Source organism: Borostomias antarcticus (genome assembly GCF_949987555.1).
Source record: "Borostomias antarcticus genome assembly, chromosome: 24".
Taxonomy (NCBI): Eukaryota; Metazoa; Chordata; class Actinopteri; order Stomiiformes; family Stomiidae; genus Borostomias; species Borostomias antarcticus.
The window spans coordinates 6471205-6498395 of record NC_140257.1 but is presented as its reverse complement, the minus strand read 5'-3'; the positions used below and the strand labels follow the sequence as shown (position 1 = coordinate 6498395).

The 27191-nt window shown below is 46.5% G+C and overlaps 2 protein-coding genes across 6 annotated transcripts; one reads left to right on the top strand and one right to left on the bottom strand.

Moving 5' to 3' along the window:
• Positions 1-339: 339 nt before the first annotated feature.
• wdr33 (WD repeat domain 33) lies at positions 340-24979 on the bottom strand. Of its 5 annotated transcripts, XM_084457764.1 has the most exons (23): positions 24805-24979; positions 17435-17655; positions 17130-17198; positions 16877-16981; positions 16387-16482; positions 16129-16280; positions 12761-12858; positions 10394-10520; positions 9969-10123; positions 9644-9722; positions 9335-9445; positions 9046-9140; positions 8856-8942; positions 8516-8649; positions 8222-8377; positions 5437-6324; positions 5197-5257; positions 4842-5045; positions 4712-4787; positions 1848-2005; positions 1510-1608; positions 909-1118; positions 340-624 (listed from the first exon to the last, which is right to left on the bottom strand). In XM_084457764.1, the coding sequence occupies exons 2-23, from the start codon at positions 17636-17638 to the stop codon at positions 479-481; spliced, it is 3510 nt and encodes a 1169-aa protein (XP_084313890.1). In that variant the 5' UTR covers positions 17639-17655; positions 24805-24979; the 3' UTR covers positions 340-478. The 5 variants fall into 5 exon arrangements, with proteins under 5 accessions (XP_084313890.1, XP_084313888.1, XP_084313889.1 ...); XM_084457762.1 differs by having other exon boundaries at positions 4712-5045; XM_084457763.1 differs by having other exon boundaries at positions 4712-5042.
• Positions 24980-26557: 1578 nt separating this feature from the next.
• Positions 26558-27156, top strand: dusp28 (dual specificity phosphatase 28; the record flags this gene model as incomplete). Its single annotated transcript, XM_084457830.1, has 2 exons — positions 26558-26902; positions 27040-27156. The coding sequence occupies 2 exons, from the start codon at positions 26558-26560 to the stop codon at positions 27154-27156; spliced, it is 462 nt and encodes a 153-aa protein (XP_084313956.1).
• Positions 27157-27191: the final 35 nt, after the last annotated feature.

Sequence of the window (27191 nt, the reverse complement as noted above, 5' to 3'; positions counted from 1 at the left end):
TGTCATACCAGTGTGTCCAGGCCTCACCTGTTACAAACCACACAAATTATGTTTTTTCAGTCATTCGGGCCTTGAGGGGGCTTCACAGAACCTTCCACTGACGCCGCTAGTGACCAACCGAGCTGAAGAGATTAAGGGGCCCGTGGGTAAAGCCTGTTCAAAAGGACCCCTCAGACAGGGAGCTGTAGGAGCTCAGATACATATAATACAAACCCTCTTTCCACCCACACACACACACGCGCACACACACACACACACACGTAAACAATCCATAATCCTTTCCTCCAAGCTTGTCCAGAGAGGTCTAGGGGGGACAGAGATGGTGGTGGGGTGTGTTTGTGTCTCTTTTTTTGGTCCCTTTGCAATCTGTCCTTGTTGCCCTGTAGGCCTGCAGAGGTATGAGGGTGGATGGGGGAGGGGGTTTAGTGGAAGAGGTGGACGAGGGTTGGCGGGGAGGTAGTCGGACCTTCCTCCAGCCCTACCGACCTCGTACTCCCCTGGGGGCCCCGCGGGCCGCTCCTCTCCGGGCGGTGGGCCCCGGGCTCCCTGACCCTGCGCCCCAGCCTCCTCTGCCTCCGCGGGACGACGGTCCGTAGCCGCCTTCCTCTCGCTGTGCCGGTCGGCCTGGGAAGAGAGACACAGCTGCGTGACATCTCAAGTCGTTGAGGGACACATTTCCTTTCCAGTGAGTGAGAGTGTGTTTAATTGAGTTTATTCGACAATAGAAAATTAAAGCCACAAATGATAACATCATCGCTTAAAAAAACCTTGCCTATAAAACTCTCCGACTTATTTCCATTGTGGACCTTGATGTGGAGACAGGTGTGCTCTAAAAGACATCTGTGAGACATCTGACTCCCTCGCATGCGCGCACATTCCCAGCGGAAACCCTCTCTCCCTCCTCTCACCTCCTGTCCTGTCATCGGCGCCGGCTCCGGGGGGCTCTCTTTCCCGGGGGTCTCCGCCGGTGCCCGGGCCGTCGTGCCAGGGGCGTTTCCGCGGCGGCAGCGAGGCCATGTCCATGCCCTGCAGGGAGGACGAACGCTCGCGGCTGGCGGGCGACGGGCTGTCGTGCAGGGCGTGCTCCGGTCTCTGGCCCTCGCGGTACTGCTCGTGACCTGAGATTTACAACAAAAGATTGAAAAAAACGTTACCCCCTCGTCCGCTTTCTGGCCGCGTGATTCATTATACTTAGTTGTGACATTCATTTCTTAACCTGCCTTCGTTCCCTAGATATCTGCTGCCCTCAGGGGTGTCAAACTGGATGTTGTTTCTCCATGATCTTAAAATCTTTCTCGTACCCTGAAGTTAGTGCATTGACAGGTTTTGCCTGGGCAGTACGGCCAAGACGTCATGAACTCACTTTGAAAAAATGCTACTGTCAGCATTGTTCTCTCTTTGGTAACGACACCTGATGCTGCCGTTTTCCTAAACCCCCAGTTTTGCGAATCCAAAGCCCCTAGCAAAGGATAACCTTCAGTACCCTCGAATAAATAGACACCCCTTTACCTTGGTCTCTCCCAACCTCCCAGGACTCCTGACTCCTGCCTCCCTCAAAGTGTGGGGGGAACTCATCGGGGGTGGGGAGCAAGCCCTTGCGTCCACCACCTGAGATAACAACCAGGGGTGAGTGAAAGGTGACGACCGATAGACCGATGGACAGATAAAGATACAGGCACTGCAGATCGATACACAGAAACGAAGAGATGAACAGAATGACGGATAGATAAACGACAGATAGATGGATAGATAGATAAATGTGTATACTATAAAGATTAATAGCGACAGATTAATAGATCCTGTAGACAGACGTAGATAAAGCAGCAGGCAGGATGATGCAGTCTAACCTCCTCTGGGCGCTCCGCCTCCTCGGGGGGGCCTCCCCCTGCCTCCGTTGTCCCACCCTCGGCCCACCTCCTCGCCGCCTTCAAAGCTCTCCTCCTGCCCGCTGTACTCCTCAGAGAACCCCCGGCCCCCGGACCGGCCAGAACCCCCGCCTCGGTACCTGGGAGGGAGGGAGGGAGGGAGGGAGGGAGGGAGGGAGGGAGGGAGGGAGGGAGAATGAACACACAACAGACCACTCAGTTAAACATTCACGCTCTCTTTGGGTTTTTATCATTTATCATTCTCAAAATAGGAGATCATCACCCAGCAGATGAGCTCAATGGCTGTTCACTTTCGTTCACACACGACACACTAACAAATCCTGATAGTGTGGTATTAGCTGGGCATTGTGGGAGCTTGTGATGCCCCCGGTTTAGTTGGGTACAGTGTGTGTTTCAATGGAGAAAATGTGAAAGATGCCAGTGGGGAGGTTTGAGATCAAATCAACTCCGTACCGTGAAAAGTGAATGAGGATTGGGAGAAATTTAGTCTGACTCAACGGATGTAGGTTTTGGGGATAAGCCTGGTCATTTGTTTATTACTGCCCAATCAGTGGCGCCGATTCATGGGGTCGGACAATCCAGACAACAACCTAGCTCCTCCGAAGCTCGATTGTGATTGGTTTAAAGAAATGCGGAGTTTTTCCCCCCGTATCCCCGAATGGTAATGAGTCCAGCCAGGAAGTAAGGAATGCGAGCACAACTCAAAAAACAAGCCTAAATGGTAGTAGTTTCTTGCCGTGTGCATGGCATAGAAAGTCTTCTGCATCGTAGAAACAATACCAGCACTCACGGACGCATCACAACGGATTCTTTATTCTCAATGGCACAGGCAGCGACGACAACAAACGTTTCAGCCTATCGGCTTTCCTCAGCGTTCATTGAGAATAAATAATCCGCTGTGATACGTCCGTGAGCGCTGGTATCGTTTCTACTAATGAGTCCAGCTAATGCTTTCTCCAGCGCTGGCTCAGCATAAACCAAGTGTGGAGATGCACTATATTGCCAAAAGTATTTGCTCATCTGCCTTTACACGCATATGAACTTAAGTGACATCCCATTCTTAATCCATAGGGTTTAATATGACGTCGGCCCACCCTTTGCAGCTATAACAGCTTCAACTCTTCTGGGAAGGCTTTCCACAAGGTTTAGGAGTGTGTCTGGCCCCCGGGTGATACTGGTTTTTTGCTTCCCTCTGGAATATGTAGAGAGTGGGTCGTATGCCCACCTCCCTTGTTCTCTGTAAAGCGCATTGTGTTGCCTCTGGGTATGAAATGCGCTATACAAATAAAGCTTTGATTGATTGATTGATTGATTGTTTATGGGAATTTTTGACCATTCTTCCAGAAGCGCATTTGTGAGGTCAGACACTGATGTCGGACAAGAAGGCCTGGCTCGCAGTCTCCACTCTAATTCATCCCAAAGGTGTTCTATCGGGTTGAGGTCAGGACTGTGCAGGCCAGTCAAATTCTTCCACACCAAAATCGCTCATCCATGTCTTTATGGACCTTGCTTTGTGCCCTGGTGCGCAGTCATGTTGGAACGGGAAGGGGCCATCCCCAAACTGTTCCCACAAAGTTGGGAGCGTGGAATTGTCCAGAATCACTTGGTATGCTGAAACATTCCGAGTTCCTTTCACTGGAACTGAGGGGCCAAACCCAGCCCCTGAAAAACAACCCCACACCATAATCCCCCCCCACCAAACTTCACACTTGGCACAATGCAGTCAGACAAGTACCGTTCTCCTGGCAACCACCAAACCGAGACTCGTCCATCAGATTGCCAGATGGAGAAGCGTGATTCGTCACTCCAGAGAACGCGTCTCCACTGCTCTAGAGTCCAGTGGCGGCGTGCTTTAAACCACTGCATCGGACGCTTTGCATTGCACTTGGTGATGTATGGCTTAGATGCAGCTGCTCGGCCATGGAAACCCATTCCATGAAGCTTTCTACGCACTGTTCTTGAGCTAATCTGAAGGCCATATGAAGTTTGGAGGTCTGTAGCAATTGACTCTGCAGAAAGTTGGCGACCTCTGCGCACTATGCGCCTCAGCATCCACTGACCCCGCTGTCATCTGTTGGATGGGTGAGTGAATACTTTTGGCAATATAGTGTAGGTCTGGCTATGTGAGACTACGGTAAATTAAAAGTTTGGTAGTTTGAAAAAGTATAATAAAGCAAGGATGGCACTACAGCAGGTTTTGTTCAGTGTGAAGTTATATGAACCTATGTCTATTTTCATGGTTGTTTCAAATGTGAATGAGGCTTTTAACTACAGTACTATTACATAAACTATTGTGAATCATTTGCGTGCAAAAAAAAAAAAATCCTGCTGACGTGCACACTCATTAGTTGTCTTATAGTCTGTGCACCAAAATAAACAAGTGACACACATTGAGGAAGTTGGGAAGAGAGCAGAAATGTGTAGACGAGTTAGCAAGCAAATTAGTAGAAAAGACGGAAGGCGAGTTAATGTGTGAGACCCACGTGTCGTCAGAGTCCTGGCCATGCCTCGGCTGAGGACGCCGCTCTCTCTGCCTCTGGTCAAACTCTTCTCCCGGAGCCACATAGCTATCAAACCTGACACATACACGCGCAAGCCAAGCACAGCAATTAACCTGCTGCACCCACGGAAATAGGAAAGATTGAGAAGCTGCATTTTTAATTATGCATTCATTAGAGAAAATTAGTACTTAGTAAGAACTTGAATACAAGTTGAGGTAAGTATAAAGAGAGAGGTCAGAGGGCCTGTTAGTCAGTGGAGGGTGAATATAAGGGCACCCAGAAAAGGTTGAGGTAAGCGAGCAAAAAAGTGGAGAGGAAGCTCACCTGTCGTCCCTGCGTCCACGGAACTCTCCCCCATCACGGGGGAACCTCTCTTCGGAGCCCCAGTTCCCTCCGTTACCTCCCCCGCCTCCGCTTCCGCCTCCGCTTCCGCCTCCTCCTCCTCCTCGGTGACCTCCCTGGTAACCCTGGCCAGACCCTTGCCTCCAGCTCTCTTCTCCCCTGCTATGGAACTCCTGACCCCCCTCAAAGTCCGAAGGGCCGCGCCGCCCCTGCTGGGAGTCCCCCCAGTACGACCCCGAGCCCTGGTCCGTTCCCCCGGATCCCTGCCGGTCAGGTGGGGGACCCATGTGGTGGTTGGGTGGACCTCGGGAATCTTCTTGGCAGAACGGCAAACAGAAGCGAGACAACCGGTAACGTCGTTAGTACACCGGCGTGAGCGCCTCTGCCTCGCAAACAAGTTCTCCTTGCTACTATCGATCTCCATATCGTCATATGTGGTTAAGGCTTCAGAATTCATATCATCCTACCTTTGCCATTGGGTCCTTGCTGTCCCATCCCATGCATCATTGGTCCAGGATTCTGACCCACCTGTCAAGACATGTTTCATTATTAGTATCAATGAAAAACACTCCCTTTGAGCTCCTCCGGCCATAACCAGGAAGGACTATGAAGAACAGAGCTGGCTGGTTCACACATTGTTCTCCTCATGAATGACCCAGTCGTTATATGAAAGCTTTAATTCAAGTCTGGACGTTACACAAACTCACCTGATGCGGCATGTAGGACGGAGGCCCCTGCATGTTCCCCGGGGGGCCCTGCATATTTCCAGGGGGCCCTTGCATGTTACCAGGGGGCCCTTGCATATTACCAGGGGGCCCCTGCATGTTGTTGGGTGGGCCCTGCATGTTGTTGGGTGGGCCCTGCATGTTGTTGGGTGGTCCCTGCATGTTACCAGGGGGCCCCTGCATGTTACCAGGGGGCCCCTGCATGTTGTTTGGGGGGCCCTGCATGTTACCCGGCGGGGGCCCGTGCATCCCTCCTGGAGGCGGGCCCTGCATATTCCCCATCCCATAATTTCCAGGCATGTTTCCGTGGGTCCTGGAAGGGTTCTGCATGGGGGGCCCCATCATCCCACCCTGCATGGGGCCCTGAGGTCCCATCATGCCCCCCTGCGGCGGCGGCCCCTGACCATCCCGGGGCCCCATTCCTCGAGGAGGGGGACCCATCATCCCACCCGGGGGTCCTTGCATCCCGCCAGGTGGACCCTGCATGCCCCTGGGGCCGGGAGGCATGCCATGTGGCCCCTGAGGGCCCATGTTTCTGTGGGGTCCCGGGTGCCTCTGCATGCCCTGAGGCCCATGGAGGTCTGGGGGGCCCATCATGCCTTGCGGGGGACCTTGGTGATGCTGTTGCCCGGGCCCTGGTGGGGGGCCCATCTGTCCGGGGGGCATGAATGGAGCCTGCATGCCACCTGGGCCCATGGGGGGCCCCATGTTGTGTGGCATCTGTTGAGGGGGCATGGATTGGGGGAAGCCCTGAGGAGGAGGGGGCATAGGTCCTCCCTGGCCGGGGAAGGGCGGCATCGGCCCCTGCTGGCCCTGAGGGGGAGGCATCCCATCGGCCTGCAGCTGATTCATCCGCTCCATCTTCAGTTGCTGCGGACAGGAAACATATATCACTACTGGTACTGGACCATGGGTACTTTGGGAGCAATGTGAAGGAACAATATGATCCCAGCTTAACACAATGGACGCCCTCGTACTTAAGAATCTTAACCCCCTGAGGTCGAGCATCGAGCCGGCGCGACGGAATGACAACAATTATATTCATACTTCTGGCTCTGAGAGATTTTATCATACACACAACATTGACGGAATCCTTACAATCACGACTTTCCGTGTTGAGAACAATCGAGAGTGATTTTTAAAAGTAGCTTAATTACACAAAAAGTAAGCGTGCAAATCCTTGCACATTGCAGTCAGACCGCCGACCACGTACCACTTTCTATTGGCATTCTAATAGGTGCAAATGTACCTGGATTGATAGGGCGTTTTCTCTGTGGACATCCATTCACATTCTGAACAGGTGACGAGGCGCGAGATGGCCATGGGTGAATCGTCGATTTTTTAAACAAAAGCCCTATTTAAGTAAGCCTTTTGAGAACCAGTGTTTTTCAGGTCTAGTGGCCCATAGGGCAGGAGCCTATCTCCTGGTTCCTTGGCGTGAGGCAGCTTGATGTACAAGTCCACCGCTAGTATGTCGCAGGAACTTACCTCCAATCCAACCATAATTCTGACATCATTACATAACCAAGACTTTGATGAACAACTTCCATATTGACAAAACAATTCATCACTATCGTTTAGGTTATGTTTTTACAACATTTGTGAGGGCAGAAAAAATGGTCTTTTATAACTTGTTACAAACGTGTTTGTAGATCTATTTACAAGCTGAATATGATACTGACCAAACTATTGATGGCAAATAAATGTAGGCTAGCTGTGATTGTCCTTCAAATAAAAATATAAACCAATTTGGAGTAAGTGTGTGTTAGGTTGATGAAATTTAGAGAAGTATCAGACAACACCAAAATCAGCACGGATCTCAGAGGGTTAAGAGCCCTGGCTTTTGTAACTATGCAGAAGTCGGCTGGTGATCACTGACACAACTAAAGGATGGGAACGTATTCCATGGACACACAGCGCTTCACAATTCTGTCTCCCCGAGCGTTAGGACCTGTCCCGAGCGTTAGGACCTGTCCCCGAGCGTTAGGACCTGTCCCTGAGCGTTAGGACCTGTCCCCGAGCGTTAGGACCTGTCCCCGAGCGTTAGGACCTGTCCCGAGCGTTAGGACCTGTCCCTGAGCGTTAGGACCTGTCCCTGAGCGTTAGGACCTGTCCCGAACGTTATGGCCTGTCCCGAACGTTAGGACCTGTCCCTGAGCGTTAGGACCTGTCCCAAACGTTAGGACCTGTCCCTGAGCGTTAGGACCTGTCCCTGAGTGTTAGGACCTGTCCCGAGCGCTAGGACCTGTCCCGAGCGTTAGGACCTGTCCCCGAGCGTTAGGACCTGTCCCGAGCGTTAGGACCTGTCCCTGAGCGTTAGGACCTGTCCCGAGCGTTAGGACCTGTCCCTGAGCGTTAGGACCTGTCCCGAGCGTTAGGACCTGTCCCGAGCGTTAGGACCTGTCCCTGAGCGTTAGGACCTGTCCCGAGCGTTAGGACCTGTCCCGAGCGTTAGGACCTGTCCCTGAGCGTTAGGACCTGTCCCGAGCGTTAGGACCTGTCCCTGAGCGTTAGGACCTGTCCCGAGCGTTAGGACCTGTCCCTGAGCGTTAGGACCTGTCCCGAGCGTTAGGACCTGTCCCGAGCGTTAGGACCTGTCCCTGAGCGTTAGGACCTGTCCCGAGCGTTAGGACCTGTCCCGAGCGTTAGGACCTGTCCCTGAGCGTTAGGACCTGTCCCTGAGCGTTAGGACCTGCCCCGAGTGTTAGGACCTGTCCCCGAGCGCTAGGACCCGTCGGCGGGCGCCTCTCCGGCCGCATCTCCTCACCTCCAGGAGCATGGGGTTGGTGTACTGCAGAGCGGCCATTTCCTGCTCGATCTCTGCCTGCGTCTTCTTCTTCCCGTCTCCCTTCTGCTCAACCTTCCTCTCTTTGGGCATCTCTCCGCCTGGGGGCATCGCGGGCACCTTGTTATCTGCCCAGGCCTGGAGGACAGAGGGATGGAGAAAAAACTCAAAGAATATACTGTGTAACACTCAAATATGCTCTTGGCCTAACTTTGTCTCATTCTTTTTTTATCTTCAATATTAAGATGGCGACCCTAGAGCAGGATCGCTGGGTACCTGTTGGAATTGGGCGGGGATGGGTTTGGCGTAGGGCACTTTCTTCTGTGGAACCTTCTTCATGTCTTTCAGCATGACCTCCTCCATTCCCCAGTCCAGACCCGGGATGGACAGCTCCACCTCCGAGGCGGCCTCTTTACCTTACACACAAAACTTCTTTACCCAGAGTCCTCTCTTCTACCAGCTAGTGTGTGATGCCTCACCTAAATTACTTGTGCAGAATCATAAAATTCATCATGATGACCCGTGTCTTGACCAGAATTACTAAATCCATTGCACAAATGACTACTTCTGACTAACGTTTCAGTACGGTTAAGGGTAAGAGTGTGTGTGTTCCCACCACTTTGCTCCTGCTCCATAGCTGCTTTGAGCTGCTCGGGGATGCCCATGCCCGGGATGGCTGCCATGCTGTTGGGTTCCATGTCATCTGAAATGTCCATCCACAACCATATTAACACCTGCAGAACACCACAACACCACCACAACAACAACGAAGCTGTCAACATTCAAACAAAAACAGCCCAACTCACCGTACTCCACTCCGTCCTCTGACATCCCTGGCAACAAGTTCAGATTGTATCTGTCCCTCATCTTGTCCCCCGGTCGATTTCTGGTCCAGAATTTACTACGAGAAAAAGATAGGGATGCACATCTCACATATTCACACGGGGAAAACAGCCACTCAGCCAAAACTTCATTCAAAGCGATCGCTTTTACATTCAACCGTCTGACAAACGTGCAACCATGTTAGAAGTTGTAACAACGTGTTCCCGGAAGCGGTGGAGAAGAGAAAGGGGGGGTTGATTCCCAGTCCCCTACCTGGTGTGGTCGTTGGATCCAGAGCAGAGGATGTGTCCCAGAGGGTGCCAGGCCAAACTCCAGATCATGCCCTCGTGGGCCATCTCCATCCCGCCCACCTCCTTCTCCACCCTGACGGGTCAAAGAAGGAACATCAGGACCGTCGCCACACGACAAAACTACGTTTTTTTTTTAGGTCACAACGGGGTGACGCCATCGGGATGTCATTCAGCGCCTCTCGCCGCTGTGTCTCAAAGCTTTCAAGCCGTAGCCGACTGAAGCACAGGCGCCGGCGGTGACCGGGGGGGGGGGGTCCGCTGTGGCTCTTACCCCACGTTCCAGAAGAGGAGGGACCCGTCAGAGCCTCCGCTGGCGAACAGGCCCTCGTGGACCGGGTGCCAGGCCACCGCTGGGGACCGGAGACAGGCGGGGTTAGCATGTGAGCACATCACACATCATCGTTTGTTCTCGGAAATATGAGTCCGTTTGTGACAGGGGCATGCCACAAAAACCACTCATATTTCTGAGAACAAATCCAAAATGTGTTGAACAGGAAACACGCCCATCGTGTTGTTAAATTAGACATTTCAAACAGAGCATTGTGAGCTAAATATAGGTGAACTCTTAAAGGGGGCGGTGCTGTCCTCTCACGTACCCGTGGCCTCTTTCTTGTGTCCCCTGAACACCTGTAGCTCCTCCTTCAGGTTGCGGATGTCAAAGAGCTTACACAGGTGGTCACGGGACGCCGTCAGCAGCCAGTTACCATTCAGGTTCCACTTCACCTCCATGACCGTGTTCTTGTGGGCGTGGCTGGGAGGAGACGACAACAGCAGGGTGAGACTGAGTGTGTACATGTGTCTGTGTGTGCAAGCAGTTTCTCACCCTCACCTCAAGACATGATTAAAGATGACCTCCATTACGATGCTACAAATATAGATAAATCTCACTTTCAAGCGCTCAATGTTAAATTCAAATGGAAAGGGATGAAACACTTTTCTGCACTTTGGGCGTCCGAGTCGGACTTCTGGGAACTTTATCCCAATTGTCAGTGGGGCGCTTTTGCACTTGTGCAAAACTTACAGTGTAGCCAAACTCTGGCCAGTCTTTGGATCCCAGAATTTGATTGGCTGCTGGCTGTCTTTGCTCCCGGAGACCACCAAGCCCTTGGTGGGATGCCAGTCCACGCACTTCACGTCGGCTCCGTGCCCTGGGGACGAGACACAGGTCGACAACGTTGACAGAAGTCGCTCGACATGAACCGCTGCAGACCAGCGTGTAAAAGTGTTACTGTGTTGTATGAGATAAGTCTGTTGAATTGTTACAAATAGAATATAGCCCAGGTGTGTGTGCTAATGGTTACAACAGTGTACTAATCAGTGTGTCACATAGCAAAACTAAATATGTCATGAAAGACCATACATATAAATAAGCACATGCATGAACTGTAAACAGTTGTCTGAGTGTGGAGAGGAAATGATCAAGATGAGTTACATAAAACTTGATGAGTGGAGGGCAGTGGATGTATCAGTCACAGATAATCTCAGTGTGTGCCTCTCGAAAGAGAAGTAATTCATGTAAATAATAAGGATGTAAATCCATTTAACATTCAATCATCTAACACAAATGTGTTGCTACAGGTCAGCATAGGACTTCACTACCTGATAGCTGATTTACAGAAGCCATGCTATGAACTTGAGAGACAACTGCATATTGCACAAAAGGTGTTTTAATATGTGTGAAGCCTGAGAGCGTTGCTGTGTGCTCAGAATGACAGAGGAAACATCTCTTTTCATGACACACGAGGGAAGACTGACATTTTACTGTCCAAGTCCATACGATGCAAGCCCTACATTAGACCTGCACAAGCACTGTACAGATGTGACAGAACCAAGCACACTGCTCTGTGTTGAACCTGATATTATATATTTAACATACCACCAACGTATGGATCTATGAAAGTTTTCTACGTCGGGTAATAAAAGGAAGCTACAAAAGAGAACGTGAATGAAGCGTGGACACAAGCTGGTACGTGTCTGACGTACACCGGAATGTAGAAGTGAGCCGGTGTGTGTGCATGTGTTTGTGAGAGCACATGATTTACTTGCACTGCTAGCTCTGAGCTAGAGAGAAAGCTTTATTTCACACCTGTGAGAATCAGTCTGCATCTCACTAGTGTGCACACACGTGTGTGTGTGTGTGTGTGAGATCAAGCAACCATGACGTAAGCATTTACTGTAGATGTGTACATGTTTAGAGAAAGTAACTGGACTGTGTGATAAGGTGTCAGAAACAAACACGTCACAGTTTACTATCAGTCAGTAAAACAAGTTGCTCAATCACGATCCAGAATCCAAAATTATTCACAACCCGCAACCGGTCATATATCAGTGCAGGAAGACATTTACACCACACAAGGAAATGTAAAACTGGGTTTGAGCGAACATTAAATTCTGCATTTTATTCTTAAATAAACATGGTCGTTTAATGTATTGCAGCGTTAATAAATCTAAAACAAGAGCAAGCACAAAGGCCCAAAGCCCATGACCAAAAAAAGACCTTGCACACAGCTAAAGCTCTGAATTGTTCTTGTTGCAGGGTCAATATTTTGATGTAGACGACCTACTGCAATTGTGGGTTAATAAGGGTTAGGATAAGCCAACTGTGTTTTTCAAATTTGGTGGGATGCATTTATGAGGACTCACAAGCACAAACACCCACAACCTGCTCAGTGTTTGAAACATATTTTTCAAACCATCTCATAATCCTGGACAAGTTGATTGCCTTTACAAAGGCTTTTATTGAACTGTACCCAACGGTCCCATCATACAAAACTAAGACAAAAAACAGCACAAAGCCACGCCCCCAGCCCATCTCTCTCACACTCCCCCGCTAGGCTGTCTGTCCCCGTCTGCCACGCTGTACAGACCACTTCTAATGTGAAAAGCATGCGGATCATTAAACTACAACCTAATGAAAAACAACTTTTTATTGACGGCTGCAAATTGCTAATAAGCTCAGTGCCAGATGCCACGGCCTGTATTCTCGAAATCAACACTCACGCAAAGACAGGCTAATTGCATACAAATGGCGACATGGCAATTATACAGACCAAAGAAAAAAGCAATCAACCAGTATTAAAAAGACTGGCCCAAAGTCCCTAATGGAACGTGGAGGTAGTGCGTTGTGAACTCTAACACTACCAACAGTAAGACCTTTCAGAACAAGCTAATAGCTTCAATAACCTACCACACTCAGCAAGCAGAAAAATTCAGATTACATGCAGCAAGCAAATTAACTTATTGTCAAGGGTGAGAATCGTGAATACAGAAACCCAGGTGAACTTAATCACTGTCCCTGCCATCAGTGTGTGTGTGTGCGCGCGCGTGTGCGAACCTTGAGTGTAAGAGTTGTGAAGTGAAGTGTATTGGTTCCCAACAGTAAACATACCTCTGAGAATTCTCTCCTCGTGGCAGCGTAGAAAGTCCCAGATGCGAACAGTTCCATCGTCGGAGCAAGTGGCAAATTTATTATCCGTAGGTGAGAAACTGAAGGCACAGGCAGGAAGAGAATCAATAACGCAGGTAGACCCAGCTGGGCCACCAGGGGTCACAAAGGGGGCTCCCCTACAAGCCCCTGGCTCTCCTACAAGCCCCTGGTTCTCCTACAAGCACCTGGCTCTCCTACAAGCCCCTGGCTCTCCTACAAGCCCCTGGCTCTCCTACAAGCCCCTGGTTCTCCTACAAGCCCCTGGTTCTCCTACAAGCCCCTGGTTCTCCTACAAGCCCCTGGCTCTCCTACAAGCCCCTGGCTCTCCTACAAGCCCCTGGCTCTCCTACAAGCCCCTGGCTCTCCTACAAGCCCCTGGCTCTCCTACAAGCACCTGGCACATGGACATCTCAACTACTGCATGTCCTGGGCTTGCCCAGTAGATGGGCAGCCGCCCCTCGCTCTAGTGTGACCTGATCAGCTGTGTAAACTCTGACAACCCAAGTTGAACATTTTCCTATTCAAGCACAGGTAACTAACTACATGTGAACCTGCAAATAAACATCAACCTCACTCAGTCTACTCCGTAAAGCCGATTAAATCCCAACACGAGATATAATTCACCTGCACCTCTCTGATACCGAACCATACTATAAATCTGCTGATATATAACCAGATCTGTCTAGGCTGACATCACTGCTTACATCATCACTGCTCGCCCCTGGCTGGCCCCACTGACCAGCATTCAAATGTCCTGCAGACCTGCTTTTCCCTCAAACCCTCCATTTCTCTGCTTCTTTTCTCACACTTTCTTTTCAGCATATCGATGGAATGGATGCAAATAATCATCAATCGATCACAAAACTAACATGAAATTAGCTTTGAGACATGATGGTCGTCACCTCGAGATTTGCCCTCACAACAGCACCATAACAGTGATGAGCCAGGAGCAAAAGAGCGATTTTAAGTGCGACACACACAGTCCTGTTTGACTGGCCAACGATATGCGACTATTCTTGACTTCAACCCTTTGTTAGAAGTACATTTGGAATGTTTCAAAAAATGTGCCATGATGGCAACGGATGCCCCCGAAACCATCTACTCTATTCAACGTCTATAACAACATAGTGACCAAGGGGTCACAAAACATGGCAAACAACTTTCCTACATGACCGGATTGCCCAGATTTGCAAAACGGATCTGCAAAGGACATGATTGTAGCCTAAATCCAATTCCAATGGATCCAGTTAACGGATCATATGTCCCTTTTGTATCAGATTGGCTGAAGAAACTTAATGAGGCATCTCAACTGATCGCAATAATTAAGTTAAAGGATTTAAACCGTTTTCAGAGCCAAGACACTCTTCGAAGATTATCATCAATTAATCATCAGCTTAACTTGGAGGCTTAACAGGAACCTAATATCATTTAATAAATGTTTAAAATGGCTTTATTAAATGTAGGAAAGTCCCTGACCATTTAATTTAAAGGTGAAGGCATTGGCAGATGCCTTGATTTGTATTATCCAACGGAGAGATGAAAATTTAATAAAAACCTTTACAAATTCTACATCCTGTAGAGTGCACACTTCTAGGTACTAATGGTTCTCCTAGGGACTTATGCTGCAAGCTAGAGAAAGCCAAAGCATGATGGTACAATGCACTGGACTCTAGTCAATCCAATGACTAAATGTTGTATGTGCCCCTATCAAATATGCCACTATAAATATTTATGAGACTTTGACCTAAAGGTTTAGCCTCCAGTTGCTGTTGTCAATGAAAGATTAATCGCAAGCATTTCCATTGAAGTTCTTCCATTCTCAGTCATTGGTATATTTACAGTAGTACATAACTAGTGTCTGAAATACACCTTTTGATGGGATGGCCTGTCAACAGCAGTCTGTGACAATCAAAGCAAATGGCTCCATCTACAGGCTATTTGATGCAACAGTATTAAGGTGATAAAAAAACAAAAACTGGTTGGTTGAGACCACTTCGATGCTGACAAATCACAAAACTACAAGAGATCTACCCCAAAGGTGCCCTTATCCAACACCCAAGACAACTAATTCACCCTGAAAATGTGCCCAGTGCCAGAATTAACTAGGTTCAACTAAGCCCATTTGTGTCAGTGTTGGTTTCTCCATGTCAACATCACAGGGCAGCGGGCCACAGCCCTGTTCTGTTCCTTCCGCCCTGTAAATTCAACGTGCATTAAGCATCATAAAAACACAGTGAAAGAATTTCATTAACATAGGCATGAAGACGTTATGTATTCAAAAGGGAAGCATTACAGATTTGATCTGAGTAGCTGGATAGTCTGTATATACAGTATTAGTATGCTGTACGATCTTTATTGATTATTTTCCTCGATTTTCTTGAGGATGGCTACCGCCAACGGCAGACATTAACATCAAGGCAAACTTTTTATTCAGTGAACTCTAAACTCCACCGGCCAATTTGATAATGAGATCAAGTGTGTGAATGTAGAACGGGGTCTGGTGTCAGTGTGGGTGGGAGGGGCTTAACGCTGAGTGTGTTGCTTGGAAACCGAAAGGTGAAGGGTGTTAGCCAACTGCTCTTACCCCAGAAGCATAGGTGTAATGTTAAGTACAAAAGAAAAGGAATTCTTTATTCGAAAAGCTATGAATGACCTGTGGATGTCTAGGAGGGTGGAAAAGCAAGGGGTGCGGGCACAACTAAAGGGTGGTGGGGTGGATTTTAATAGTGGCCATGCAACACCTCAAACCCTTCAAGGCAACAGTGTGACTTAGCAGCGGAATGTGCGGGGGAGACATTATGTGTTTGAGGGATTTCTCGCTGTCCCATCAACATTGTAGGAGATTCGTTCAGCCCCGTTAAATACTCCCTATCAAAGTATCTTCATGTTCAACCTCTCCACTTTATTGGTCATTAATGTATCCTTCCGCTCCACTTTATTAGGTATATACTGTATCCCTCGTGACCTATCTGTGTGAACCAGTATTGCTTTAACGTGCGTATATATGAATAAGTATCAACACTTTATTTAACAAGACCGTGAAAATCAACCTTTTCTGTACATAGTAATTATGTATAGAAAAAATCAAGATACACAACTGATGAGCCACAGGAAATGAAGGCAATAATAAGAGGAATATCAAATATAAATCAATGCAGTGTCGCGACAGCACACACATACATCTGTCAATCATTGAGGACAAGAACAGAGGGCAACACAGGGGCAGTGAGGACGTAGAACCGCGCCCCCCACTGGCTAAACCCTGGAGCCGCAGGGGCAACAATAACAGACTTGGGTTAACTACAGAAAATGGTAGATTGGGTATAGACCTGGCCTCTCTAATCGCCTCCTTGTGAGCCTGGAACATCTTGACGTTGTTCATGTTGGACTGCCAGTACTTCACGTAGCCGCCGTGGTCGGCCGTCAGCATCCACATGTCGTTGTGAGACCAGGTCATGGCTCTGACGGGGCTGTCATGGGCCTGGGGACGGGGAGAGAGACGGGACAGGGTCAGCACCGCGACGGGGGGACGACATGTCTCTACCGAGCGTGTGCAAGAAGGGGATCTGGTGCGTTTCATCTTTTACCTGTAAAATGGTCTCGAAGTTGAAAGTGAGTCCGTTCCACAAGGTGAACTCCCCGCTGGACGCACCGGTGACCAAACGCCTCCCCTCAGGAGTCCACTATGAGAGAGAGAGAGAGAGAGGGATAGAGAGAGAGAGAGAGAGAGAGAGAGAGAGAGAGAGGGATAGAGAGAGAGAGAGAGGGGGAGGAAGAGGGAGAGAGAGAGGGAGGGAGGAAGGGAGAGGGAAAGAAAGAGAGAGAGAGAGAGAGAGAGAGAGAGAGAGAGGGGGAGGAAGAGGGAGAGAGAGAGAGGGAGAGAGAGAGAGGGGAAAGATATAGAAGGGGGTGGACAGAATTGGAGTAAGGGACAATGAATCACTCTAAACAGCTCTACACATGATTTAGCAATAGGAGTTCTTTGGATATGGCCATGATGCTGTGAAGCAGATACTCCAGCTTAGTTTAGAACACGGTTTGAAGTGGCTCTGAAAGCCAAGCGGAGGAGAGACTTACCCTTATGACAAACACGGGACACTTGACTTTGTTGGTGGAGGTTCGGACAAACTTTGTGGTGACGGCGTTCATCGGGTTACTCAGCATGCCCACCGGAGGAACGAGCTACAGAACCAGAGAGACGGGGAGAGAGCGCGAGAGAGCACATTTGAGCAGTCTCTCAAGGGGAAATGCTTGATATACACAGGCACAAGCCATTTAAAAACCTCAAACAGGCACTCTGCCATTTCATTAAGACACTGCCCACACTCACATCGTTGTAGCACGCTGCGTCCGGTTGGATGGCGCGGAAATCTCTGTGGTCTCGCTGCCATAACCGATTCTGCAGGTGAGAAAGCAATTAAGGACTCGTGAAAACAAGACAGATATCTGCATTTACGCCTACTCGGGTTAAATACTGCAGACGCATGACAAAGTCAAGATCCAGACTGCGCACAAGACTTCCAAACACCAAACACGGGACCTGAGCGAACTCCCTTTTCTAGCCACGAACGCCGTTCAAAAGAATAACCCGCCACCACATCGCTGAAAACACCGTTTGAACCCCCGCGTACGCACCTCCAGATGTCTGATGACCGAGGGGTTGTAGTCGATGGTCTTGCGGTTGACCGCCTTGCGCATGCGCTTGCCGTCGAAGGTGAGCTGCTGCATGGCCTGCTGGTGGGCGAAGTCGGGCCGCTTGTAGAAGACCTGGCGCGGCGCCTGGTGCTGGAACCGCGGCATGTGGAAGAACCGCGGCGGGGAGACGATGTCCGTCGCCATGATGGCGGGCTGTTCACCTGGGGAGACAGGGCGGGGGGAGGAGTGGCGGCTGATGAGTTGACTGATTTTTACAGCACGCTGCACAACGTCAATACCGTCTGATTTAACACGAACGCTGGCTGTATACAGTACTCATGCTCGTAGTCACGCGTGTATTTTGCAGCACGTACATTCCCGTGTACCTGCACATTCAATCGCGGCCGACGCGCCAAATGAACGCAGGAGACGGGTGGTAGGTGCGTATGCATAGTTAAAAATGAAGTATATCGCGGGCCTAAAGGTGAAGCGGATTCTGTGAGATAGACCCCAAGTTCACAAGTGACCGTTCGTAATGCTTCCAAGACGTCTCCCAAAAGAACTGAACCCAACGAAATCTGGAGACTTAGAACCGTGCTTGTCCATGCGTACGTTCTATGAGATCCTACTAGAGCCCACAATCGTCCTATGAAATAAATTAATAATTAACAGGACCCGAGAAAGTGACATGGCACACAGCACAGACACATGCCATTTTTGGGGGTCGCCTAGTTGCGCTGGCTCTAGTGAGATTTATTTATTTATTTTTTAACCCTGACACAGGAGACGTGAGCCAAAGCCAGTTGCCCTTCATGGCCACTAGTTCTCTGACGTCGGATCATTGTCTGGACCACAAAGCTTCCGCGATCACCGTCCAAGCAATGCACTCTAGACAGAACAAGCATCTCTGAGACGCAGGGTGAGGGAAACCCAACTGTCAGAAGCTACATAATGTATCATACTACACTGAACCCTTTGATTTAGCTGCTAATAACGGTCAGGCATTTCACATATGCAGGAATAGTCCAACACTGCATCTGCTTACTCACTCACATTAATCACTCTACCACAAAAGAAATTAATCCTCTTCAAGAACAAAATGGCCACTCATGGGCACATTCACTCAACTAAGCTAAATATCGAGCAAACTCGTCTCAAGCACAGTGCCTGTAAAAAACACAGGGTGTAAGAATTCTCTGCATGAAGCTAAATAAGGCCAGACCCCAGTTATATATGAAATCATGGTCATATTATCTAGACTTGTTCAATCAACTCATATTTCCAGAAGCACGATAGCCCAGGTCATCATGGTAGGGAGTAAAGGGACCAATCACTAGCCTGGTATGACCATCCCGATCTAGCGAGCTCACTGCTTCGCTCCGCAATATCGGTCTGGCCTTCGCCCCATAGAGCGATTTCGGGGGCGGGGCTACTTGCCTTGACAGACAAACACCTTCAGCCAATCAGCGTTCAGCAAATTTTTGCCAAATCCAGTCGGAAGAACGGCAAAAACGTCTTTCCCACCGATATACTCTGCTAGTGCATACTCTTGTTCTTGTTTAAGTGTGATTAAATCTATTTCTGCAATAACTGCACTTATAGCTGCGTTTATTCTTCTTACGTGAACGTTACCACTCGTTGCTTCGGGAGCGGCCATGTTTGTTTAGCGAGCGGCAGGGACATGAACCAATCAGGGGCTGCTTTCCACTGTGGTACGGAACAGCAGTTAAAACGCAGTCCCTGATTGGCCCGGTATGGTCTGGATTTTGGGATAATCGCTCTCGAGGAGGCCAGACCGGGCTCGCGAGAACGGGATGGTCGTACCAGGCTAACCTAACACTAGTCTGGCTAAGTACTAGGGCTGTCCCGAACACCATTTTACAGACTTCGAGCAGTCTTTGGTGTTGGGTTACAAATACCGAATACTATTCGTTCTCAACCCCAAGGTGGCAGCATTGCAGCTGAACTGCAATCTGAGCAATGCGCCAGTTATATTGTTGTCCAACTTTTGCCTCCTGCTATTTTTTTAGACTAAATTTTTTACTTTTACTTTCCTTTTTTTTAGCTAAATTGTTTAGCTTGCTAACTGAGTATTTATTCATTATTTATTCATGTGTAGGTTTATTTTATAGGGGCTTGTGTCACTTTGCCCAAATTTAGGTTTCACTTTCGCTTTCTAATAGGCTACTACATACATAAACTCTTGAAAACCCCTTCCAATTCGGTTTTAGGAAAATTAATTTGTTCCCACGATAAACTAGAGACTGACAGAAGACTGCCAAAACCAATCAAAATTTCAAATGGCTTAAAAAATGTTTCGGGCTGTTTGCTACCAAACAGGCTACATCATGCTAGTCCAGCTTTGCTCGCAACAACTCTCGCCCCACCAACGTGCTTGTTTCGCGTTTACAAAGGAAAATTAATATATGCTAGATTAGAGCTGTCAATTTAAAGGGGTAGCGTGCTATTTTGAACATTAAGCCCTATTTGTGGGCTGTCTACCATGAACTAGAGACCATTATTCCACTGATCGTTGCAGTATTGAGCTAGCTGCTGCTGAAGTCAATGGGGCATAAGTAAATGCGTTGGAAAAACTATGATAAATGCACAGGGTGTATTCTTCCCAGTCTCAGTATGCTCGCCTGTTAAATGTATCATAATCAGAATATGTTTAGGTGTTTGGAATGACTTGCACATAGTCCTCTGTGGGAACAGTGAAAACAAGCGCCAGTGGAATGCTTGCGTCCAAGCCATGCCAACATGTAAAAACATTCAGATTGCGATACATTTCACAGGAGAGCATGCTGAGAGAGGTAAGATTACACCCTGTGCTTCCCGTCTCAGAAAAACACTTTATCATAGTTTTCCCAACACATTTACATATGCCCCATTGACTTCCATTGAAACCCAGTGCGAGCCTGCAGGAAAACTGCAGCTAGCTAAATCCTGGAGTGATCAGTGAAATGATGGTCTCTATGCTTCAGGTTCATGTTAGACAGACCACAAATAGGGCTTAATGTTCAAAATAACACGCTACCCCTTTAAAAGTATCAAAAATCAATTTCCTACCGCTAGATGGCAGTAAGAGACTTGACAAATAAAAGGTCTAAAACATATAGGCCTAACGCATTTTCAGCAATCCTTTTACGATTTCTCTTTTCAGCATTCACACTTTTCTACAGGAAATGCATTTTTATTGAGTAATATGTTTTTATATGTTGTAAATAAAAAATTAATATTTATTTACCTAAGCACTTGTTTCATTTCAGCTCAGTGTCGAGAAATGCACCGAAACAAACATGGATATCTGTCCTAGCAAACACCTTATCTATGTCCACACCCATGTATCCATGACATGACCACCCCACAACAAGACTAGTAGTTTTGGGGGGCCTAGCACCCCCCACCCCCCCGAAAAAAATCCTTGGGTAAACACTGTACGTTTAAGGCATGGGGCTAAGCAGAGCTCCAGGCCGTAATTTGACAACATTAAAAGAAATGCTGGAATAACAAGATGTGGCGACTGGACTCAATGAAACAATGTGAAAAAAAAACAATTATTTCACCTTTAAGAAGCATTTTCGCCTCCGTCTCACCTCCGGTCTGGTGCTGCCAAACACACGTGCACACAGAACGCATGTGTGCGCCTGTGTTTGGCAGCACCAGAGCAGAGGAGAGACGGAGGTTAAAATGCTTCTTAATGGTGCGTTCGTTTGTGGTCGGAGGTGGCAAGTCGGAAGTGGCAAAATACCTACCTCCGACCTGTGTGCATTCGAGCTATAGCGAATGATATATGATATATTGGCGACAGCCGGCAACTGGGGGCTGAGAAACATATCCGAATTTGCGACAAGTGCGAGTTCACGCTGCGTTTTATTTAATCATTCCTAGTAGCAAGTCGCAATTTGCCACCTCCCAGTTATAAACGAAGGCACCATAAGTTCACAGCCCTAACCAGAGACCCACAGTGTTTTGAGGGAGAAAACACGAGCATGAAATCACTGAATTACACTTTCGCGAGTCACTCAGTGTAACTGTGTCAAGTGTTATGACAACGTTGATATGGTTTGGGGTATCAGGACAAAAAAATATGAAGCTCTGAATACCAACCTACCGAAATACCCAAATTACTCGGGCCAGCTCTACTAAGTACACAACTAAACATACATGGCATTAAAAGTAGACAGTCAACCTAAAAAATAGCACTCCTCCTGCCATCAAAAAAACAAGAGGGAATTTATCAATAAAAAGAACAATTCACCCTCTTGCACAAAGGCATTGTTCACGTACTCATCACTCAATAGGCATGTTTAAATGGATCCTAATAATCCAATTATAATAGGTTTAAACCAAATAAAAATGCTCCATATAAACAGCTCAATACGGATAAACATGTCCAAATGGATTGAAATGTCAATCAGTTGCATAGGGGTAGTTTAAACCTTTTCATAGACAGATCAAGTATCATGTCGATTATGAAACGGATTATTCTAGCTGCGTTCTGTCTGTGTCCATAGTGGACAAATTGCTTCCAAGCAGAACTATTTCACAGAGGAGAGTTTGTTTTAATCCAAACGCAGAACTCAACATCATTGGACGCCTAGACGGCAGGAAAATAAGGAGCAACCTATTTAAACAAGTCCACAAAACATCCAGGAGTCAATTGTTATCAAATTGTTGCTTAATTAAAAGCACGACAATTACAGACTATAGATATCCATTTGCAAAGTTTTGATTTGTTTCCTTAACCATATACCAGTAACTCACTCACTCCAGCCTGCACAAGTCACACAGCTTTTCTGATTACTGTGTTAGATCCCATGTAAATTGCCGCCAAATTCTTCAGTCAGATAAATTCAAAGAAAAAAGTGTGCATGTAAACGCAGATAATTACACCTAGAAATCTTCCATAATCGTGCAAACCCATAGTATCAGAAAGTGATACTCAGGGTGCCTGTGGGTTATGAAACAGCTTTCAAATGAAGGACACACATTTCAAACTGTGACAAACTGACAAATCCTCTCTTCTGAACAGGATGTGTCTGAAACAACACTCACATAACATCACAGTAACCTCTAGGGGGCCTTAATCGATGCTAGCAAATTGTCCTGTGCTATGGATAGACATAGGTAACTCACAAACTCCTAACAGAAACTCATCTTACAAGAAACCATTTCCCAGAGGATTTGGCATTGATTGGAGTATCACTGTATAATAATAAAAACAGAAAGCCACATTACATTTGACGACTAACGGTATAATTAGAAAATAGGTCTGGTCCAATTCAATCAATGTTGCTCCCCTGTACAAAGCATGCAACAATAAAGGAATCTTGAGCAAATTGTAAGTAAAAGTACCCAACTTAGAAAGCTAGCTAGTTAGATAACCACAGATAGGACCATGTTCATATCTAACTTAGCATGTTTACATGCACACTGTAAACAGATCCTTATTAGATTAAAGGAGCTAACAGATTATTAACGTGGTAGTGTAACAAACTAGTGCGACTTAAGTTAAACGTCGTAAACTAGTCAACTAGCTAATTGACTGAATCATAGTTAAAACGTGTTTCCCCGTTAGTCGCATTAACGTAAGGCTAATTAAACGCATGTAAATGCGTCAATCACATTACCTGGTCAAAACGTACTAGCAAGATAGCTAACGTAGCTAAGTTAGTGTATTTAACTAGCTAGTTAGATAACGTAGCTAAATTAGTGTATTTAACTAGCTAGTTAGCTAACGTAGCTAAGTTAGTGTATTTAACTAGCTAGTTAGCTAACGTAGCTAAGTTAGTGTATTTAACTAGCTAGTTAGCTAGCGTAGCTAAGTTAGTGTATTTAACTAGCTAGTTAGATAACGTAGCTCAGTTAGTGTATTTAACTAGCTAGTTATCTAACGTAGCTAAGTTAGTGTATTTAACTAGCTAGTTAGATAACGTAGCTAAGTTAGTGTATTTAACTAGCTAGTTAGATAACGTAGCTAAGTTAGTGTATTTAACTAGCTAGTTATCTAACGTAGCTAAGTTAGTGTATTTAACTAGCTAGTTAGATAACGTAGCTAAGTTAGTGTATTTAACTAGCTAGTTAGCTAACGTAGCTAAGTTAGTGTATTTAACTAGCTAGTTAGATAACGTAGTTAAGTTAGTGTATTTAACTAGCTAGTTATCTAACGTAGCTAAGTTAGTGTATTTAACTAGCTAGTTAGATAACGTAGCTAAGTTAGTGTATTTAACTAGCTAGTTAGCTAACGTAGCTAAGTTAGTGTATTTAACTAGCTAGTTAGATAACGTAGTTAAGTTAGTGTATTTAACTAGCTAGTTAGATAACGTAGCTAAGTTAGTGTATTTAACTAGCTAGTTAGCTAACGTAGTTAAGTTAGTGTATTTAACTAGCTAGTTATCTAACGTAGCTAAGTTAGTGTATTTAACTAGCTAGTTAGCTAACGTAGCTAAGTTAGTGTATTTAACTAGCTAGTTAGATAACGTAGCTAAGTTAGTGTATTTAACTAGCTAGTGAGCTAACGTAGCTAAGTTAGTGTATTTAACTAGCTAGTTAGATAACGTAGCTAAGTTAGTGTATTTAACTAGCTAGTTATCTAACGTAGCTAAGTTAGTGTATTTAACTAGCTAGTTATCTAACGTAGCTAAGTTAGTGTATTTAACTAGCTAGTTATCTAACGTAGCTAAGTTAGTGTATTTAACTAGCTAGTTATCTAACGTGAGCAAGTTAACGTTACCTTGATACGTTCTGCTTAAATCAGGAGATTGAGTTGCTGTAACGTTATCTTAATTAGTGAGCTATCCAAAGTTGAATGTGAGCTAATAGCTAGCCTCATTAGCTGGTCCGGGTTCGCACATGGCTCACTCAGCTCTTCTGATAGCCACAGTAGAATAACAGTTAGCTAGTTAGCTAGTATAGCTACGACTTGTTAGCTAGCAGTGGATTAGGCGAGGTATGCTTTTAAAATGCATCAACAGAACTGATTGTCCACGAGTAATGTCAGGGCTAAAGTGACTTCTTCTACAGGGCCGGTATGATAATACACTACTCACTGAGACCTCAAACCTAGCAAGTCTCTGAGATCTCAAACCTAGCACTACTAGTCCTCCATGCTAACCCACGTTAGCTAGCAAGCTAGCCGATATCCAAATGCTAGCGGCAACAAGCTAGCTAATGTGTAAAGTTATCGATTGAAATCAGATTAGATGTGTAACTATTTGGTTGCAGATGTTTGTCAAGCCAGCCTGTGCGCAGGACATGAATGATTCTCTTCTTCAATGGTTGTTTTGTTCGTCTCACATTCGCTTGACAACACAGAATGAAATGGCGCCCGGTGGAAGTTGTCTTTACAACAACAACTAGAAACTCACCAACAATATCCAAGCAGAGTTATCTAGCTATGATTAGACTAGATTCTTCTCAAATGTATTCTTTAGTTGAATCATAAGCGTTTCAGTGTTTATTTGAGTTTGTTTCGGGTTTCTTGTTTCGTGTTTAGCCACCTATGGCCTTCATCTCGGCGCTTCCTCCTCGGTTCTTGTTCGGTTGCCCCTGCTTCCCCTTGGTGATTTAAGATGACGTCATTACGTAAACGGCGGGAACGTCGCTACGTAGGTAGGTTCTAGTGTGTTTTGTAGAAGATGTATACTGTATAAGATATATATGTATAGATATATATATATATATATATATATATATATATATATATATATATAGGCTATATATATAGTAGAATTCGAATATTGTGGAAAGTTTATTTTCCGTAATTTAATTAAAAACGTGAAACTTTCATGTATTCTAGATCATTACACAAAGTGAAATATGTCAAGCCTTTTTGTTTTAATCTTTATGATTGTACAGTATTTTCAGTATGTTCATTTAAACACTCAATACTTGGTCGGGGCTCCTTTTGCACAAATCCCTGCATCAACGTGGAGTGTGGCATGGAGGCCTTGAAATATTTCACTTCATGTGTAATGAATGTATAATATATGAAAGTTTCAGTTTTTAAATAAAATTATGGAAAATAATGCACACACATAAATATATATATATATATATATATATATATATATCATGGTGTTCTGATCAACATACACACAGAGATATAATGTAACACTCTTATCTTACAGATTGACGTTTTCATATTCATAAATATGTACGCACATACACAAACATGCATGCACACACGTGCAAGTACATATGCGCGCGCACACACACACACACACAAATGATACAGTAGGAGATCTCACTGTGCACAGCGTAAACAAAGTGTGGAGATAAGTCTGGCTATGTGTGACTATATGTCAATCTGTCTTGATTTAGAAATAAAATACAATTTCTATAGAATAATTTTATGTGTGTGTGTGCATTTCCACACATTTATGTATTTTTGTAATTCAATCTCCCAAACCCTAACCCTAACACACTTTCATTTATTTTGATGTGTCAGACTCCTAATATGCACGCCACTTGTCTCTCAATGTTTGTGTGTCATGTATATCTGTGAACTCACCACATTAAAAGAGACCATCTCTTTCACATGGCTTTCTACTGTATAATTCTATGTACCAAAAATAGAACCACCTGTCGTGAAAAGTAGTGGCGCTAGGACCCAGGGAATGCCTGACCATGGGCAGGCCCCTGCAGTAATTATAGCCTGCTATTACGGTCAGAGTCAGACGGCTATGGGCTGACTGGCATATCCACCCCTCTCACCACAGCGTGAAGGAGAGACAGTCTTTTCTGAAGGAAGAAGATGTCTGCCTGATTGAGAAGGCAATAGCATTGGTGGAATAAGTGAGTGTGATTGTTGGTGCAATGTTTATGATTGGGATTGCACATTAATACTCAACAGTAGGTAGTGCATGTTTGTGAAGTGTGTATCTCTGTGTGTTTGGACCGTTTTTTTGTGTGTGATAGATATATCATTGCATGAAATATCCTTATATTAGGCCTAAGTTATTGATTGTGTGTGAATTCATGTGAATACATGTTGTATATCCTTATTGATGCATACATAGAGAGGGGAAGGGAGGTAAAGTTTTATGTGGGCATGTGTGACTACGTGTAACACAGGGTTAAGCACATTTGTATTAAAGCACCCCAGGTCTACAGTTCAAGATGCTCCAGCTGTGCAAGGTCACCAATGCCCTGTTCATTAGCAATGCACGCTCAGCCTGCAGTGACGACCTCATCCAGCAGGAGGCGGTGACACTGTGCATCAACGTGTCCCGCCAGCAGCCCTTCCCAGCTTCCCGCGTCGGTGTGCTGCGCATTCCTGTCTATGATGACCCCAATGAGGACCTATACCGCTACTTCGACCGCTGTGCAGACGCCATAGCAGATGAGGCGGCGAGGGGAGGGCACACCGTGGTCTACTGCAAGAACGGGCGCAGTCGCTCCGCGACCATTTGTGTAGCTTACCTCATGAAGCACCGGCAGCTTTCATTGGCTGATGCCTTTCAGGTGGGTGTGGGAAGCATCCACTTCTGTCTCCATAATTCTCAGAGGCTTTCTTGTAAGAGCATTGTGGCATGTGTGCTGTGATTGAGTTGTTCATACCTCAAGACCAAAACGACTGACTACACCTTCCTCTTTTCCAGAAAGTGAAGACCGCTCGCTCTGTAGTGGAGCCCAACCCAGGGTTCTGGGCCCAGCTGGAGAGATATGAGCAAGAGCTGAGAAAGAGACAGGAGGAGGCCGACGAAATGCCAACCTAGAGGACCGTCCACCTTTCAACCCGGGAGGAACCAGA

What these genes read in the sequence shown, in the direction of transcription:
- wdr33 (XM_084457762.1), bottom strand. Translation starts at nt 17,638, where the DNA reads ATGGCGACGGACATCGTCTCCCCGCCGCGGTTCTTCCACATGCCGCGG. An exon ending in ACACAAGAAAGAGGCCACGG is followed by an intron (nt 9,723 to 9,968) that starts GTACGTGAGAGG and finishes TCCGGTCCCCAG; the next exon opens with CGGTGGCCTGGCACCCGGTC. An exon ending in GGAGGTTGGGAGAGACCAAG is followed by an intron (nt 1,119 to 1,509) that starts GTAAAGGGGTGT and finishes TGTAAATCTCAG; the next exon opens with GTCACGAGCAGTACCGCGAG.